The following is a 17959-nucleotide window of genomic DNA, read 5'->3' on the forward strand; positions in this document are numbered from 1 at the left end:
ACATGATAAATGACGGAACTGAACGGAACACAGTCAAAGGCTTTAGTAGAGTCAACGAAGTAGTTGATGTTTTTCTGAAATTTTCTTGCTTTTTCTATGAGCCAATGGATGTTGGCAATTTGATCTCTGGTTCCTCTACCTTTTCTAAATCCCACTCGAAAAATCTGGAAGTTCTCCATTCAGGTACTGTTTAAATCTAGCTTGGAGAATTTTGAGCATTACTTTGCTGGCATGTGAAATAAGCGCAATCTTACAGTAGTTTGAACATTCTTTGGCATTGTCTTTTCTTTGGGATTGGAATGAAAACTGACCTTTTCCAATTATGTGGCCACAGCGGAGTTTTCCAAATTTCCTGGCATTTCCAGTGCAGCACTTTATTTAACAGCATCATCTTTTAGGCTTTGAAATAGCTCAGCTGGACTTCCATCACCTCCACTAGCTTTGTTGGCAGTCATGCTTCCTAAGGCCCACTTGACTTCACACTCCAGCATGTCTGGCTCTAGGTGAGTGATCACACCATCATGGTTATCTGGGTCATTAAGAGCTCTTTTGTATAGTTCTGTGTATTCTTGTTATCTCTTAATAGCTTCTGCTTCTGGGTACCCACAGAGCCAGTTAAACCATACGTTCCAAGAATGAATGACCATAAGACGAAGAGCTTCATGTTTTGGAATTTCCAGGGCTTGGAAAGCAGGAGTCTATTAGCATCTTTGAAATAGAATGTTAATAAAGTTTTGTTACTAGCGTCCACTAAACTACAAGTCCCGGCTTCCTCCTAGAAAGTGACGAATCACGTGACCGGCTAGGAATCCGGAAGTCTGGCCCGCTTGTCTAATCACGCCGGAGAAACCTACAAAGTGGCGCCAGACTGGCCAATCCTGCAGATGTTTGTTCCAAGCCCAGGCCGGGTCCCGCCTCCTCGCGCTGCGCTGACTGGTTGTTAGCGGATACGGTGGCTGTAGAGGCGGTGACCGCGGCTTTTTCCGCGCTCTGCGCCCGGTTCCGTGCCCGTCCTGCGGCTCCGATTCCACCATGGCTCCCAAAGGCGGGCCCAAGCAGCAGTCCGAGGAGGACCTGCTCCTGCAGGATTTCAGCCGCAACCTCTCGGCCAAGTCCTCGGCGCTTTTCTTCGGGAACGCCTTCATCGTGTCCGCCATCCCCATATGTGAGCGCTTGGAGCGAGACGGGCTGGGCTGGGCTGGGCTGGGCTGGGCGGGGACGTGGCAAGGCCGTGCAGAGGGCGAGGCGTGCGCCGGAGCGTGTGCTGTCCCCCAGCTCCCCCTGGACTCGGGGGCTGCACGCAGCCTCTGTGGGCCTCCGTGATCTGTCCGGGGTCGTGGTGGGTGGCATCCCAGGAAAGTCATTATAGCACGTTGGAAAAGTAGGCTAGCTCATTCCCGGGCCTCAGGTCTGCGGATTGTGAGTTACTGGTTCTGGGATGGCGGCCTCAAATCTGTATTTCAACCAACACCCGGGTTAAGATCTTGTGATGCTAACAGGCATATCGCCTGTTCTCCCCCAGCCCCCTCGCCCGGTATAACTATCGTTTGCTGTTATGGGATCTTAAACTTTTTACTTGCTTTGGAGAAACTCATGAATTAGTTTAGAGACATTAACACTCGCACCGAACTGTAAATGTAGCTTTAGAACCGGTTCACACAGAACATTATTTTCCGAAAGAAGTTGAACCAGTGCCAAGGCCCCAAGCTCTACTGTGTTTAAACTTTTTAATAATTCTGTTAGAGCAATTCTAGAATTCTTACTTGAATGGAAAAACTTTACAGCCTTGGCCAAGGTGGTTTTTAGAGTTTAGGGATTCCAAATATCAATTTCCTCTCCCCTACATTTTCGCACTGTTGTTGGGCAAATCCAGATATATTTTCTCTCCTGACTTTATAAAACCTAGCGTGCAATTAACATGGTTCACTGACCGCACTGGGCATTGCCTTGATTTCAGAGAACAGCCACGTCAGCGTGTGAACTCTGGTTTGGGACTACACGTGGAGTCTCGGAATGACTTGTAGTTAGTGTGGTAGTACCCTGAAGAATGAAATTTGAAGTCTGAATCGTGGTTTTGTTGAGCTAGAGTTCTCATTCTAGAAGCAGCAGAAATCTCATCATGGACTAGTTATAGGAAGATTACGGTTTTCAAGTATTCTGAACTAGAAACACTTGAGACTTAACTTTTTCCTGGATATCACACTTAGGAAGTTCTTCTTACACTGTATTGGATTCCCTAATCCGGGCTGTATTTTACCAGGTTTAGCTATAATCATTGATAACTCAGCAGGTTTTTGTAACTGGGTGGTAATGTTTTGTTTCTTTTTGTCTTCCCCACCCCCTTTTATCTTAATTCAGGGTTATATTGGCGAATATGGCATATGGATCTTATTCAGTCTGCTGTTCTGTACAGTGTGATGACCCTAGTAAGCACTTACTTGGTGGCCTTTGCTTACAAAAATGTGAAATTTGTTCTCAAGCACAAGTAAGTATATTTCTCAAGTGAAAGTAAATATTGTTGCATTTTTATATAGTAGGGTGACTTCTGAAAGACCATTTGTGTGTGTGTGTTTTGGTAAGCATTAATTTGAGATATAGTTTTATGTATATTTGGGGGGAGATATGTGTATGTATATTTGGATCATTTGAGATAGATGTGTATGTATGTTTGGATTAATTGGAAATATATGTGTATGTATATTTGGGGTGTGTGTATATATGATTGCAAAATATGTAATTATAAATAATGGTATGAAGGAATAGCGACTAACTGAAAAGCAGAGACAGTCTGCTAACAGTGCTATGGAAGTGGGTGTTGAGGTTGGAATTAGAACACTTGAGTACTAGCCTTAATCATGGGGCTCAGAAAAGCAAACCCACCAAGTAAATTAACATTTTAAAAGTCAAATGGAATTCTGGAAAGAATTGTTCTGGACTCTCCATGTAGAATTTTTGGATGTGAAAGAAGTGGTCTTTTTTTCTTTTACTCAACCTTGACATTTTTAATGCTAATTAGGCTACCATGTTTCCTCTGTTTCTTCCTTCATTTTGTCATGTCACTCTCCTAATAACTCTTCATGACATTCTCTTTTCTAAAAGTATTAAAACCAGATTCTTCCAGACCCTTGGAATGTGAATCCTCTGCCTCCTACCAGTCAGGCCTCATCTTTTAGCATTGGGGCTTAGGGCTTCCGACTCAGCCTTTAAACATGACTCCTCTCCTCCCTCATTTAGAAACGTCTCCCTTTCTTTCCATTCTTACATGTCTGTTATTTTAAGCCTTAGGAATCATTTCCAGAGAAATCCTAACTGTCTTTATTGTTCCTGTGTCAAGCTTTCTGGTGATGAGGAGCAGAAACACCTTGAGGTGATTTCAGTTAACAGGGATTATTGTAAGCCTCCCCACTGTTGTCCTGGATCCTTAGGAGTCTAGGTTGTGCCTGACAGTTGCTGGAACAGCTAAATCCAGGTCATCTCTGTTGTCTTCCTGCTTGGCAGCCCCTCTTCACCAGCTGCCATTTCAGAATTCAGCCCATCTCGGCCTGTGCTTTCCTGGGCTGTCCTTCTCATGAGGCATGGCCGTCTGTGGATAGTGAAGTCCTCAGAGTGGGTGTTTTGCATGACCCATCCTTTGTGATTCCCTTGGACCTTGGTCTCTTTGGGACCTAGTGTTTTTCACTTGTTCTACATATAATTTTTCACTCACCTTTTTGGAGTCAAAAATCATGCTCTTTCCCCTCAGTTTTACTTCCTGCTTCTTGAGGACAGCTTCCATGTCCTTTGTTTATTCTCTTACACTAGTTAATGATACATTTTGTTTAGTTCAGTGAAATTTCAGTGATCTCTGCCTGTAATGTGGAAGACTTGGGTTCAGTCCCTGGGCAGGGAGGATTCCCTGGAGAAGGGAATGCCTACCTACTCCAGTGTTCTTAAATGGAGAATTTCACGGACAGAGGAACCTGGTGAGCTACAGCATGGGGTTGCAACGAATTGGACAAAACTGAACGACTAACATTTACTGACTTAATAGGATCTCTGAGTGGAATTATTTTTTAGTCATCATAGTTTTGGTCTAATATTAAATATTGCTACTGACATAAAAACTCCTACAGATTGGTAAGAGTGTTAAGGCGTCAAGAGCCAGCAAGATGCTGAGTGTGGGTAGTTGTTGGTGATAGAGGGAATGGCTAGAGTCTATAGTCTGTATTCCAGTTCCCACTCTGCTTGTCTTAAGTGCAGACCCTTGGGCCTGCATTTTATCTTTTGAGACTTCAGATTTCTGGGCTGTAAAATGGGAGTACTAATGGTACCTCTTGGGATGGTCAGGATTAAATATGGTACATGCAACAAAATGTAGGCCATGGTGTTTGGCATGTAATAAATGTTTGTGTGCAGTGTTGGAGAGGTTGGAGGTGAGAGAGCCCATAGGAATTTCTTTTAACATGGTATGATTTTTAAGATGTTTATGAAGACTTTTTTTTTTTCTTTTAATCTCAGTTGGCTGGGTGCTGGGCCCCTGGATTTGCCTCTGTCTTGTTTCAGAGCATTAAGCGCTGAGGGAGATTTGTTTGCTGAGAGCACTGAGATGGAGGGTAGGGCTGAGTTGTAATAAACCTACAGTGTAGTTGTTAATGTCTTTTTAGGCAAGTATAGAATTTTAGACATAGAAGAGAAATTAGTTATCTCGGTAATTGTCTTCAGGACAGATGATTGACTATTTGAGAGATCTCTAGAGCCAGCTTTTTTGAAAATAGTTCATTCTTACATCCTAGCATCCTGACAGTTGAGGTGCGTGCGTGCGTGTGTGTGTTTTCCCCCCTCTGCTCAGCTAAGAAAGGTTTTTGCTGTAAACCGTGTCCATTTCTTATCAGTTGGCCTTTCTTAGAAAAAAGCAGTCTTATGTGAAGTTCAAGAAACATTTAATGAGTTCCTTGGATTTGCTGAAGATTAAGAGATGAGAGTCTCTGCCTGCAGAACAGAATTTTACGTAATACAATGAGTCAGGGATAGCAGGGCTTTATAATGTTCTATTTAGTGTGTTAAAGTAGCTCTTGAAACAGCTACCTGCTCCCTTAGCTGCTATTTTCTTTCCATTTCAGAACCTGTTTCCTTTCACCTATTTTCTAACTGGTTTTCCTCCCTCCAATGACCAATTTGTGGAAAAATACATTAGTCAAAGTTGACTAAAGATTTTGTTTTTAACAGTGTCACTTCTAACTTGATTATTGAGTGAGAGAGAGAGAAAACCAACCCAAACTTGGGGCTTCTCAGGAGGTTCAATGGTAAAGAATCCTCCTGCCAGTGCAGGAGATGCAAGAAACGTGGGTTCGACCCCTGGGTCAGGAAGATCCTCTGGAGTAGAAAATGGCTTAATTTGTAGCCCAGAAGCCCATGTTGTTGAAGGTTGAAAGCTATTGCTGTTCATGATCTTGGGCTTTTCAGGAATCCATCCTGATTTTTCCCCAGTTTTCCTCGGTCCACGGACCAGAAGTTAATGTAGTATAGTTATGAGGGATCGGAACATAGATTGAACGGATGTCTGTCTCTATGGTCTACATCTGTGGCTTGTTTAATACATCTCAGTATTGTGTTGAAAGTTTTCTTAGTGAGACTTTATAGGTAATTGCTATATTTTGCTTGTGATCTATGTTTACGCGTAGTCAGTTTGTCCTATATTATGAAAAGTAAATCATCAAATTTAAATGTCTAATCTTTGGGGAGGCGGTTGTATTTCATCACAGGTTAAATTTTATCTTCTCTTTCACTAGCAACCCCATCTGATAAAACTTATCTGATAGATTTTTTTTTTAGGATTATGTCTTTTTTTTTTTATCTGACTCATCACTAAATATTCTTACCTGATTTCTCAAATGACACTTTCGGCATTTTCTGGCTGATTCCATATTATCTCTTGGTGCAACTCTCAAACCAGTAGTTTATTTAACAAACTGCTATGGTCAGTCCTGCACCAGGTGGTAATATTTCTTTTTAGTGATATTCCTCTTTTGAATAGAGTTAAAAGCTTTACTTTAAGATTTTAGATTTCTCTAAGCTTAATTTTCTCTCCTGTTATATATTGGAATTGAAATCATGTGTCATTTACTAGTGCCTTAACAAATTTATTTGTGGAACAGTTAATTTATGAGTTAAAACAAAGTGGAGCTATAATGATTCATAACTAAATTGTCCTAATAGCATTTGACTTTTATTTCCATATTGAATACCTAACTTTGGAAAATTCTCCCTTTTAAGCAGAATTCAGAACACATCACTAATAAACCACATCTTGGAAGTTTCTTGAACTCCCTCTCTTTTGGCTAGTGTAGTGTAATAAGCTTGGAACTTTCTGTCCAGCTTGTTTTCTTGAAATGTAAAGTATGATACAGTTGCCAGTACAAGCTCGGAGTACAGAGTGTTTCTGAGAGGGAGCAGTGTTCACTCCTGCAGCATGTGGAGACTCTTTTTCTTTTCCTTTCAGAGTAGCACAGAAGACGGAAGATGCTGTCTCCAAAGAAGTGACTCGGAAACTCTCTGAAGCTGATAATAGAAAGATGTCTCGGAAGGAAAAGGATGAAAGGTTTGACTCCCTAATTAAAGTGTTTGTGGTAACCAGAAAGGCGGGTATTTGTAGAAAATAAAGTTTTTTCTGTTTCTGCTTAAAGAACATGGGTATCAGAATTGTCTGAGAGAAACGTTGGTGTTGTACAAGTTGTGGTAATGAAGATAATTGACTTTTTGAGTGTTTATTACCACCAGATACTTTCCTCCAAAGAGCCCCACGAGGTAGGTACTGTTGTTTTCTCCACTTTACGCCTGAGGAATCTGAGGTACAGAAAGCTAGGGTATGTTGCTCCAAGGTCATGGGTTAGTGTGTGGTAAGGCCAGAGGAAGAGCACAGGCAGTCTGGCATGAGCTTGTACTCCACTGCCCTGCCGGATTTGGGAGCGTGCGGAGCTGTGTGCAGTGCTTGGCTCTGCCGCGCATTAGCTGTGTGACCTTCAGGTATCACCTAACCCCTGTGTCTGAAGGCTTTACATTGTGTTCCGTGTAAGCATTTTCAGGTGGTGGTATTTCTGCTCCTGAACTTCCCTGGGCACATCTGGTTGTTGGTCATCTGCATTGCTTGGGAAAAAGAAAAGAATTAGGTTTATCTCCTATTGCCCAATTCTTTGCCATATTTATGAGCGCCATCCCCAGTTTTTCCTGCCGGCTGCTGTTAGAAGTCTAACAAACAGGCTAAGGTCTGAATACAAGTCTCTGAACGATTGAATAAACTTGCGCTTAAGAGTTGCCAGATGGTTTAACAAAGTCGTAAGTTGAGCCTGTTTTCATGGATCTTAAGTTTTAGTGTCCATAAGGTGCTTTGTGAAATGGAATTTTTATCCCACTTTGCTCCAGAAAGACTTTGTGGGGACTTAAAATATTAAATTGCATATAAAACAAAGCAGTACAATTTTAAAAGATCAGAAACCGATGAAAAGTAAGAAGAGGTGGATAAATGAGGACCTCAGGGTTAGTTGCAGCAGTTGGCCACAGAACTTAGCTCTGAGCTTCCAAGTGTCAGAGGGCACGTCTGAGGTCATCCAGCTTTCATTGTCGGATGAGAAGCAGAAGGCATGTCCTTCTGAAGAGAAACTTTCCTGGCACTGAATCTTGGACAGACTTTATCAAATGGGTCCTTACGTAAGGGACACAGAGTAACTTAATGAACAGTGTCTTCTACAGTGGTTTTGGACAGGCACCAAAACATTATTGAAGTGATTATGTCCTATGAATCCTTCATAAAACTGAAGGAACACTATTAAAGTCCTCAGAGCAAATTCCTGTGTTTTAGGGAGCAGCCTTAAGGACTTCTGGCTCTGTGTAACTTTTTGATCACAAATTTTTGCATAGGGATAGGTACTAGAGAATCTAGACCACTTTTTAAAACCTTTTTATTGAATTACAGTATTTATTAGAACAGTGGTTTCTAAATTGGAGTGCGCTTCATCGTTACCCAAATTTCAAAATGCTTTTTATAAGCTTGCACAATCTTAGAGGTTTTAGATGACTAATTATATCAGAGATGGCAAATGGGTCTCTCTGCCCACTGCAGACTTCCTGATTTGGTCTGGTACTTGCTCTTCGTCCTGGGATGTGTCTCAGAATCTTTCACAGCATGGAAGAAAGGTAGTCTTCACCAGCAGATCATTTGGAATTGGAAATGAAGCCTCTTTGCCATTGGCTGGATCAGATATTTCAGATTAGGGTGAAGTGGAGGTTTATTGATACTTAAAATTCAGAGCAGCAGAAAATAATAAAGATCTGTTCTTGCCATCAGTAGGGATTTGTGCTGTTTGTAATTGTGGGCTCTCACAAAGGCCACACTGGATACAGTTGTACCAAGGTCTGCAGCCATTATTGATGCAGTACCTGGATCCACGACTCCCTTAGAGATCTAGTGTTTTTTTCTCTCAAAAGACTAGTTGTTTCCAAGAGATTAAAGAGAAGGCTTATCGGCATGTTTCTACCCAGATGAGTATCTCTCGAAGCTCCATCTACAGTCATTCGGAATATCAATTATGTGCCACTTTGAACTGCTTTTCCATCTATGCAAGGATGGAAACTAGCAGAGGAGGATCAGATTCATTAATACTTGTCCCAGGATATGAGTGTTATTTCTCCTTGACTTACTCATGGTCCGTTGTTAGTATTATCAGATTGTAAGACTTGCTGAGTATGGTCTCAACTCTCCTGTTTTAGGAAGTACTCCTTGGACAAAGGACTACTTGAGAAGTGCTCTCTCAAACTAGGTTTCCTACCAGTGAGGCCCTGGCAGAACCTCTGCTGATGAGGAGGATCGGGAGTCCTAACCTTCTTCAAAATAAACCAGGATATGGCTGGACTAGAAAAAGTTCTGAGAGCTGCCAGACAGTCCTGACTGGGTATACCCCCATGTAACTCATGGCCTTTGGGAGCTGGGACAACCCAGACGATTGAACCACTCTTTCAGGAAAACCTGTTGAAGTTAGTTCTGATTCAGGGTTTGGCAGGGAGTTCGGGAGAAGCGCTGTAGTAGATGGGATAATTTAATTGCCAACAGTAAAGGCATGCCTGTAGCCTATTTAAGGAGCCTGTCTTCACTGGGTCTTGTGCCAAAGTCTTAAAAACAGTGTTTTGTAGCATTAAACCATGTAGAGACTATGAACATTTCTGGACCGGGCTGGTGTTTTCTTTGATCATTGATAGAATGGAATATTGTATGAATTCCAAATCATGTATTTTTAAAATTTACGTTTAAACTTCTCTGAAATCAGAAGCTGCTTTACAGTTGATAGCTGCATTTAATATAAGGTCCTTCACATCTCCCAAACTTTACAGTAGACTAAGATTTACTAAGTTGATGGTATCCACAGAATCAAGGAAACATGGCATATATATTAGAAACCACGAATTTCTTCCGTTGAAGACAAGGTGCTGATACCTTTCATTTAGCTCCTTTACAGCCAGGCTTTTTGACTTTGCATTACAACAGCTGGTGAATAAAACAATGACATTAGCCATTGTGCTAGCCTTAGCATTAGTTGGGGGTACCATCTGACCCCAGAGTAATGTATTTTTCTGGAGGAGAAAGCATCAATGGCAGTGACTTTGAGCCTTTTAGATGACGCACAGTAAAAATATTTTACTGTTTGACCAAATACTTTTACATACACACACATAAATGTTCCAGAGAACAAAGTTACTGCCCTATTGTATGTGATGCACTTGCCACTTTTCTGGTTTTTTTCCTATTTCATTTTTTTTTTAACGTGTTGGTCACAACCCACCCAGTAATTTTTCCTGAACAGTGGATCCACTCCGTTGATTTCACATCCCATTACTAGGTTAGAACCTACCTACTCGTTTAAAAATTGCATTACAAAGTTAATTAACTGAGCAGAATAAAGACCCCCTTATTCACAGGCACCCTGGAACTTCCTATTGCCCCTGTGAAACGGTAAAAGAAAAGTGCATTAAATAAAAAGTAATGGGTTTCACAGGAGTAAAAATTCCTAATGATCAAGCAGATTCTTAGTTCAAATTAAATAAAGATGGCTAAAGAGAGTCACAGACAAGTCTGTTTCTGTGACGTGACAGCTGGTTTTGTCCATGGGCTTGTCTTAAGGTGTAACATTGAAGGGTGAAATCTGTAGACTATAGAGAGTTTCACGGAGAAGGCAATGGCAACCCACTCCAGTATTCTTGCCTGGAAAATCCCATGGACAGAGTAGCCTGGAAGGCTGCAGTCCATGGGGTCACTGAGGGTCGGACACGACTGAGCGACTTCAGTTTCACTTTTCACTTTCCTGCATTGGAGAAGGAAATGGCAACCCACGCCAGTGTTCTTGCCTGGAGAATCCCAGGGACGGGGGAGCCTGGTGGGCTGCCGTCTATGGGGTCGCCCAGAGTCAGACACAACTGAAGTGACTTAGCAGTAGCAGTAGAGAGTTTCAAGCCTGCAAACGGGCGAGAAAGCCCTTTCAGGCTGCTAATCAATAGTTTGTTTTTGGTGAGTATCTAGAGAAAGATGCCTATTTTGGTTGCTGATAAAACCAAGCTAATTGTGATTAATCAGTTCCTTCCTCCAAAGCTTAAACTGCTGGGAAAAAAGGTAATATACCCAGCTACTTGAGCATCGATAACTGTTAATTCCCTGACCAGGGACTGAACCCAGGCCCTGGCATTGAAAGCACTGAATCCTGACTACTAGACCACCAGGGAATTTCTGAGCATCGATAAAATGAAATATCTTTTTTAGTAGAATAAAGGGGACAATGCTGACTGAATTTAATATTAACACATTCTGCCCAGAACACTTAAAGAAGAACTTAATCTTACAAATCTTAGAATGAGCTAGAACCGTGTGGTATTTAACATTTTTAGTGCCTACTGAAAAACTAAATGACTTGTTTCTGTGTCCACAGAATCTTGTGGAAGAAGAATGAAGTTGCTGATTATGAAGCTACAACATTTTCCATCTTCTATAATAACACCCTATTTCTGGTCTTGGTCATTGTTGCTTCCTTCTTTATTCTGAAGAACTTCAACCCCACAGTGTATCCTTTTAAAGGTTGATTATCCTTTTTAGAAGTCTAAAAACAGTTCATTTTGGTTTTTATTTGTCTGAGTGGTTTTTGGTAACAAAAACTGCAAAGAGAGTCAGTCCCTTAATAAGCACGGTGACCTTAGGCATGTTTCTGGATGTTTAAAATAAGGGCTTTTGATTTGAAGTTCTTTTAGTTTTATGATCAAGACTTCATGATAAATAATGAGTATTGCAAAGCAGTCTTACATATATGATGATGTGTACCTGCCTGGTTTAAAAAAACCAAACATGCTAAGGAGCCAAAGCAAACTTGCCTTCTTTGACAGCTCCTGGCATAAGCCCTGTATCTGCTGGTACTTTGGGGCTTTGGGCTTGGGTGGATAGCCAGTGGAGTTAAATTGGCACATTTTATAACAGCTTAATAGTGTTTCAAGTTGCTCTTAAATTGAGCTTTTGGGCAAGAATCAGTCTTCTCTTTTTAAGGTAATTTATTAAAAGTGTTATCCAGGAATGTGTAGCCAAATTTTCAACAGTAGGAGATTCTGATGTAATAAAATAGCAGATACTCTCCAACTTTTATCTTCTGGGAATACTGGAGTGATTTGCCCCAAACATTCTAGTCCTGAGACCGAGAGTAGCTGCAAACTTTGTGAACCTCCTTGCTTTCACAGGCCTGCTGTGGCCAAAACACTGACGGACAAGGAACACTTATTTTTCCTCTGCTGTTGATGCAGGGGTTGGTAAGGAAATCAAGCCTCCTCTTGCTCCCTATGTTCTTTGATCAGCTCTTTTCCTGAAGGTTAAATGGAATTCAGATGTTTTCTTTGTGATCATGTGTTCTAGGTTTGTCTCAAGTGTTTTCTGTTGGAACGTATTTCCTGTGAATGTTCTTCATTCTTTGTAGTCTGCTCTCTGGTAAATTGTATTTGCAGACAATGGGGCTGCACATTATTGTCGTTAGACAGCCTGTCAGGAGGAAAACAGTACATTCCAAGGAGGTGGGTTCTTTTTGTTTTGTTGAAAACCAATTTGGGGTTGATTTTTCCTTAACATTGAATTCTTACAGGAACTACATTTTGTCCATAAGTGCTTCCTCAGGCCTCATCGCCCTCCTGTCTACTGGCTCCAAGTAGACTGCTTCAGCTTTGCCAGCCCCTCCTCCCCACCGCCCCGACTTTGTATCTATGGGTGGCCTGTGATGTGGAAAAATAGCAGGGTGGTCAGGGTGGAAGACACACAAGCTGTTTTTATACGTCTGGAGTTTGAGGGTTTAAAATACCCAACAAAATGTAATTCAGTATTTGTTTATTGGCTCTTTTTTTTTTTTTTTGACAGATTGTTGAAATTAAATGAATTGAAAGGGAAACTCAGAGTACCAGGACATTTATTAAAAGGCAAAAAGTGTTGCAATGTGTTATAATCACAAGAGGAGAAAATAACTTGTTTCCTTGATTTGTCAGAGGTCACAGTAACCTGGACTGAGCTGTTATTATTTATAATAGTAGCAAGAAGTTAATAACTGGTTCTGTGTGTTCCAAGCACAATATTACAACTTTTTTTTTTTTGTTTTGAGCCATAAATATCAGAGTGAATCGTCTCCCTCTGGGGGACTGAACAGAAGCATCATACTTGCAAGTCTCTGACTTTGTGATTTGAAATAACTCAGTTAAAACATGGTTTCTCCAACTGGGAGAAGAGAAGCTTGTGGAAAAGGGTGTGTGTGTGTGTGTGTGTGTGTAAGCTTGTGGAAAAGGGGTGTGTGTGTGTGTGTGTAAGCTTGTGGAAAAGGTGTGTGTGTGTGTAAGCTTGTGGAAAAGGGGTGTGTGTGTGTGTGTAAGCTTGTGGAAAAGGGGTGTGTGTGTGTGTGTAAGCTTGTGGAAAAGGGGTGTGTGTGTGTGTGTGTGTGTGTGTTTTCTAAGAATAAAGGCAGCCAAGGTAATAGCCTAAAAATAGTACCCAGGCATATGAGAGTTGTCCTTTGGGGTTAAAAGCACACACTGTTCAGCTCTGTAGCATTAGCCCTGGGTGGGTGTCCAGGGAGGTTAGCTCAACCCTCCCATGTTGGTTTGACCTGTTAAGAGAATGGAATCATTGTTTCCTCTTGACCAGGGTCTCACATCACTGGAGGAATGTTCAGTAAGAGAGTCTCTTTCCTGAATATTGACGTTTAGGAGACCAAAGTGATTTTTGTGATCTTAGTTCTGGAATTCTAAAAACTCTCCAAGGAATTACAGTGGTTTTGGTACTGCTCAGCATTTTTCCATGAGGACTTTCATACATTTGACCTTTTAGTCCACAAGTTCCCAAAATGAGTTGTAAACAAAATACTGATCTCTTCAGTCCTGGTGGGTCCAGCCAAGAGCAGACTCCTTCATTTTTTAACCAGTGTGTTTATAGGTGATTGTTTTTGCGTTATTTGAAAAAGTTTGAACTTTTCTTGAACTTTCATCACTTAAAAGGTCATGGACTCACAGGTGATACTAGCTTTTGGCCACATTCAGTACCTTTCTATAAGCAGTTTGTTCTTATTGTTGTTTAAGTGCTAAATTGTATCCAACTCTTTGTGACCTCAGGGACTGTAGCTCACCAGGCTCCTCTGTCCATGGATTTTCCCGGCAAGAATACTGGAGTGGGTTGCTGTTTCCTTCTCCAGGGGATCTTCCCGACCCAGGGATCGAACTTTACCATTTGGGTATCCCATTCTACAAGCAATACCTCAAAGGAAATATATTCCGTTTCTAATCTTAACTTTGTTTTCCACTTCTGAATTTAAGGTAAAATGAGCTAGGAGTACATTTGCCTAGTGACCCAGATCATCATTGTTTTCTGCTGAGGATTATAATTCATCATGGCTTCTAGAAGTTTGCAGTCTTTTACTTTTCTCTGGTACATTGTTACCCGTGCCGTCACTGAATAATATGGAGTGGATGGGGGAAAAGTCAGAAGTAGCCTGCAAAGTGTTAATAAGAGTTAATAGAAGAATTAATTATGTTTTAACTTTTTTTCCCTGTTGATTAATGAGTCAGTAGTTTGACTGGTGGCCTGCTGTTTATACCAAATGTATCTGCTTATTTGACAAAATCACTGTTTAACAAGCCACCAATATTTACTACTTGTTACCAAAGTTGGGCCAATTTTTTACCTGTAATTTTTAACATGCAGGTAAAAAAATTGCCACTAGATGGCAGTGCCTGTACAGATAGGAAAAAATTAGTGTTATAATACAGTGTACCTGAGATGGGGTGCCAAAATAGGGCATCAGTGTTACATTCTTAGTAAAGTGTCTCGAATTAATAAACTGAATAATTTGTAGGAAAGTGAGGAAGCAAAATTTGGTTTTGTTCCTGAATTGTTCCTACGGCACTTTTTGTTTTTAATCATAGTAACAGTTTCTATACCGTTAGATAAACTCCTGTGTATCTGTTTCTGATGGTTCCACAGTTTCCATTAGGGACTCACCATGCAGTGCTTTACTGTTGGGAGCAGCAAAACCTTTGCCCAGCCCTCTCCGCATCCTCTGGAAAGACTAGCGCACAGAATTACGACATACTAAATCTGGCTTAGTTAGTAAAAATCAGCTGTAGAATTTTTATCTTAAAAACACCCCATATCCAACACCAGGAGAATTAAAGAGGCTTTACTCTAATTGGGATTCAGAGTGATTTAATTCCAGTTTTGACACCCCTTGTGATAAGTGTGATAAGTGCTGGAACATTTTACATTTCCCTGTTTTTAGTTTCTTCATTTATTATAACTTAATAAGAACTTGGGTTGAAATAATTCTTAGCCGGTAAAAATTTACTGCCTGACCTATTTGGTATATTATTCTAACTTGGCTAGAATAATTTGAAACAAGTTTGAAATTAACAAATACAGAGGTTGGATTTATACTCAGATTTCTTGTGAAAGGTTGTGCTCTTTTTTTTTTTTTTGGCTGCACCACAAGCCTTGAAAGATCTTACTTCACCAAGCATGGATCAAACCCAAGCCCTCTGCATTGGAAGCGAGGCGTTTCAGCCACTGGACCGCCAGGGAAGTCCCCATAGCCAAGCTTTTTCAACTTAAAAAGTCACACACTGTTACTTTAAAGCTAAAAGAGAAAATCACCCCTGAAGGACCTCTAGACGGGAGCACAACATAGGGGATTCTAGGCCTGGTTCTGCCATCAGCTTGCGTATGAGTTGGGGTCCTTAAATGTCATGAAGTCTGGGTTCCTCTTTTGTAAGGAAGGGGATGGCCCTAAGGATGGCGAAGGCCAGCCGAAGCCCGGACATCTCTCCGGTGACCCCTGGTGCACACTATGGATGAAGATGAAGTGGCAGTTCCTAAAGTGGGAAGCCAGACACAGGGCTTCTAGTTTTTATTTCCCTTGGCTGAAGTTTCGGTATGTGGCTGGCTGCCACCCAGGTTACCCTTTGGAATGGTATGTTCTCTGCCAAGGAAGTCTTTCCAGAAAAGAGAAGAAAAAGAGTGCATGTGGAAATTTTTCTTAAGGATAAAATTGTGAAATGTATTTATCTAGTATATTCACCATGGCAGATGATTTGAATATAAAACGAGATGTTCCCATGTTCAAGCAGTAATGTTTAATTTGCAGGTTTTTTTTTTTTAATAATTACGTATCTTTATTTTTGGCTGTGCTGGGTCTGCATTGCTGCGTGCAGGCTTTCTCTAGTTGCAGAGAGCAGTGCCTTCTCGTGGAGCATGGGCTGTAGAGTGCGAGGCCTCAGCCGTGGTGCATGGGCTTAGCTGCTCTGCGTCATGGGGGATCTTAGTTCCTGGACCAGGGATCGAACCCATGTTCACTGCATTGGCAGGCAGATTCTTAATCACTGGAGCACCAGGGAAGTCCCTACAGGTTCTTTCAAATGAGTTTGAGAACCTTTAACCTTAGTACTGAATATTTCTAAAATCCAAGGAGAAATATCTTTAGTAGCTAATCACTTTCTACATTAAGAGAAGAAAAGTTGGGGTTACAATTTAAATCTTTTTGTAAAGCTGTTTCTGTTAGGTATCATTCAGTGAGGCTTACCTGCCAGCATTATTTTTATTTAGATTCTTACTGTCTGTTTTATAAAGATGGAGATTTTATATATATATATATAGCCTTCTAGTGATAGACCAGATAAAAACTAATTGTGAGATTAAATGCATGTATGCTTTTATTACTCAAAGCAAATAAATTGCAGTTCTAATTAGATGACTTCAGCTCATTTATGCATACAGTAATTCACTGGATTGATTGAACACACAATGAACAACTGAAAAATGATCCATTTCCATTATTATCTGATACTTTTGGACAGAAAACCCCAAAATTTGCTGGTATTTCATACTAACATTTTAAGATTTAGAAAACTATGAAATACATATCTGGAAATGATGGCAGAAAATAGAATTTTAAGCTGATAGTATACTTCTGTAAGTCTCAGTGATTTCTACTTGGGTGGACCTGTTGGCCAGTAAATTAAATTAGAATTGTGTACATGCTCAGGTGTCCAAATAGAGATATAATGGACCTCCCCCCTTGACATACACCTTCAAACTGGAAGAAAGTTTTCTCCTTACAGGTACACACAGTATACTCAGGTTTCTCTAGTGGTATATGTAGGTAGCCAATAGTGGCAGGGCTGGGTATACCTCAGCTGAGTGCCACAAGGCTAGGCCCCATTAATCCATGCAAAGAGGTTTCATGCATATAGTTTAATGCACATAGTGTGATTATGGAGTCGGGAAGTTCTTTAACATTTGCTTTTCTTTGGGTGTGTTACTTTACCCAGCATATGTTGAGTAGTGATAGCATTTTCACAAAGCCCATGATTACTTTCATGTTAAAAACACCAAGCATTATGCTGTAAAATCCCAGTGCTAATTAAACAGCAAACATTTGCCCTTCTGGGTGTTTTTACAGGTTTACTTAACAAAAGTGAGCATGTGTATATTTGTTCTTAAAGCTCAAATATTTAAACTTGCAGAAGCTGTGCCTACAAGCAGTCAAAAAGAATAAAGCAGGTTTTAGTAAAATGTAGAAAAAAATGAATACTTCATTGCGGGTACATTTTATTCAAAGCAAAGCTTCTGTAGTAGTGTAGTTCTTGCTTTCATAAATTAACCGAACTGTCTCTAGTTAAAGATGGGGGTCTTCATCCTCTTACCATCTCTCCGTGTAAATGAACATATTATTATTAGAATTCTAACAGACGCTTTGGAGAAACTGCTATACAGGGCCATTTTTGAGGCCAACGCTAAAAGGTAATGCAAGTAGATAGGTAATTTATGAAACAACGTGAATGTGAAAATAGAAAAAAAAAATTCAGTAAAATTGTTTCATCTGATTCTCTCAAGCAAGACTTCTGAGTGAACATAGCCTCCTCTTTCTGATGCAATCCACGCTGAATCTGTGGATTTTGTAATATATTTGTCCAACCTTTTTTAAGTTACTAAGTGCCTGAAGGGAATATGTCTTTTCCCTGCCATATACTTTGCCTAACCATGAGGTGTACAGAGCAATGTAAGAATAGGTGACTCCAGTCCAAGGTAAGAAAATAGAATGGATTTTCCTGTTTGTGAGTTTTTAGGTATGTTCATAATTTCAGGTGCACAGTGGTAGCGACAGCAGACACCTCAGAATCCAGGGACACTAGAGGTTGAGCAGTGGGCTGCTAAGTGATTCAAAACACTGGCTAGTGACACCATCCTGTACCTGTATAGACCGCTGTTTTACCCATGCAGCTCCTTGGGGCCCATGCATTGCCTTAAGATCTATAGTCCTTTTTGCTGTAGGGCTTGTTGCGCAATATGTTATCAATCTCGTTTACCACGTGTGATGTCATCTTTGGGAGGACCTGAGAGCGCAAGAACAAAGGATGAAGTCAGTACTTGGTATTGAGT

The 17959-nt window shown here is 40.7% G+C and overlaps 2 protein-coding genes across 3 annotated transcripts in view; one reads left to right on the forward strand and one right to left on the reverse strand.

Moving 5' to 3' along the window:
• Positions 814–12434, forward strand: SSR3 (signal sequence receptor subunit 3). Its single transcript, XM_005675406.3, has 5 exons — positions 814–1165; positions 2359–2485; positions 6479–6577; positions 10947–11078; positions 12135–12434. The coding sequence occupies exons 1-5, from the start codon at positions 1033–1035 to the stop codon at positions 12199–12201; spliced, it is 558 nt and encodes a 185-aa protein (XP_005675463.2). The 5' UTR covers positions 814–1032; the 3' UTR covers positions 12202–12434.
• The window catches only part of KCNAB1 (potassium voltage-gated channel subfamily A member regulatory beta subunit 1), a 447445-nt gene continuing 445703 nt past the window's right edge, over positions 16218–17959 (reverse strand). For both annotated transcript variants that reach the window (XM_005675408.3, XM_005675409.3), the window contains exon 14: positions 16218–17913. In XM_005675408.3, coding sequence (XP_005675465.1) covers positions 17824–17913 — 90 coding nt within the window. In that variant the 3' untranslated portion in view covers positions 16218–17823. The remainder of the gene's footprint in view (positions 17914–17959) is intronic.

The sequence above is a fragment of the Capra hircus genome, chromosome 1, assembly GCF_001704415.2.
Source record: "Capra hircus breed San Clemente chromosome 1, ASM170441v1, whole genome shotgun sequence".
NCBI classification, from domain to species: Eukaryota; Metazoa; Chordata; class Mammalia; order Artiodactyla; family Bovidae; genus Capra; species Capra hircus.

Bases quoted from the DNA above. Each gene is read 5' to 3' on its own strand.
- SSR3 (XM_005675406.3), top strand. From the start codon at position 1,033: ATGGCTCCCAAAGGCGGGCCCAAGCAGCAGTCCGAGGAGGACCTGCTC. The intron at 1,166-2,358 runs GTGAGCGCTTGG...ATCTTAATTCAG, and splicing joins CGTGTCCGCCATCCCCATAT to GGTTATATTGGCGAATATGG. The intron at 2,486-6,478 runs GTAAGTATATTT...TTTTCCTTTCAG, and splicing joins AAATTTGTTCTCAAGCACAA to AGTAGCACAGAAGACGGAAG.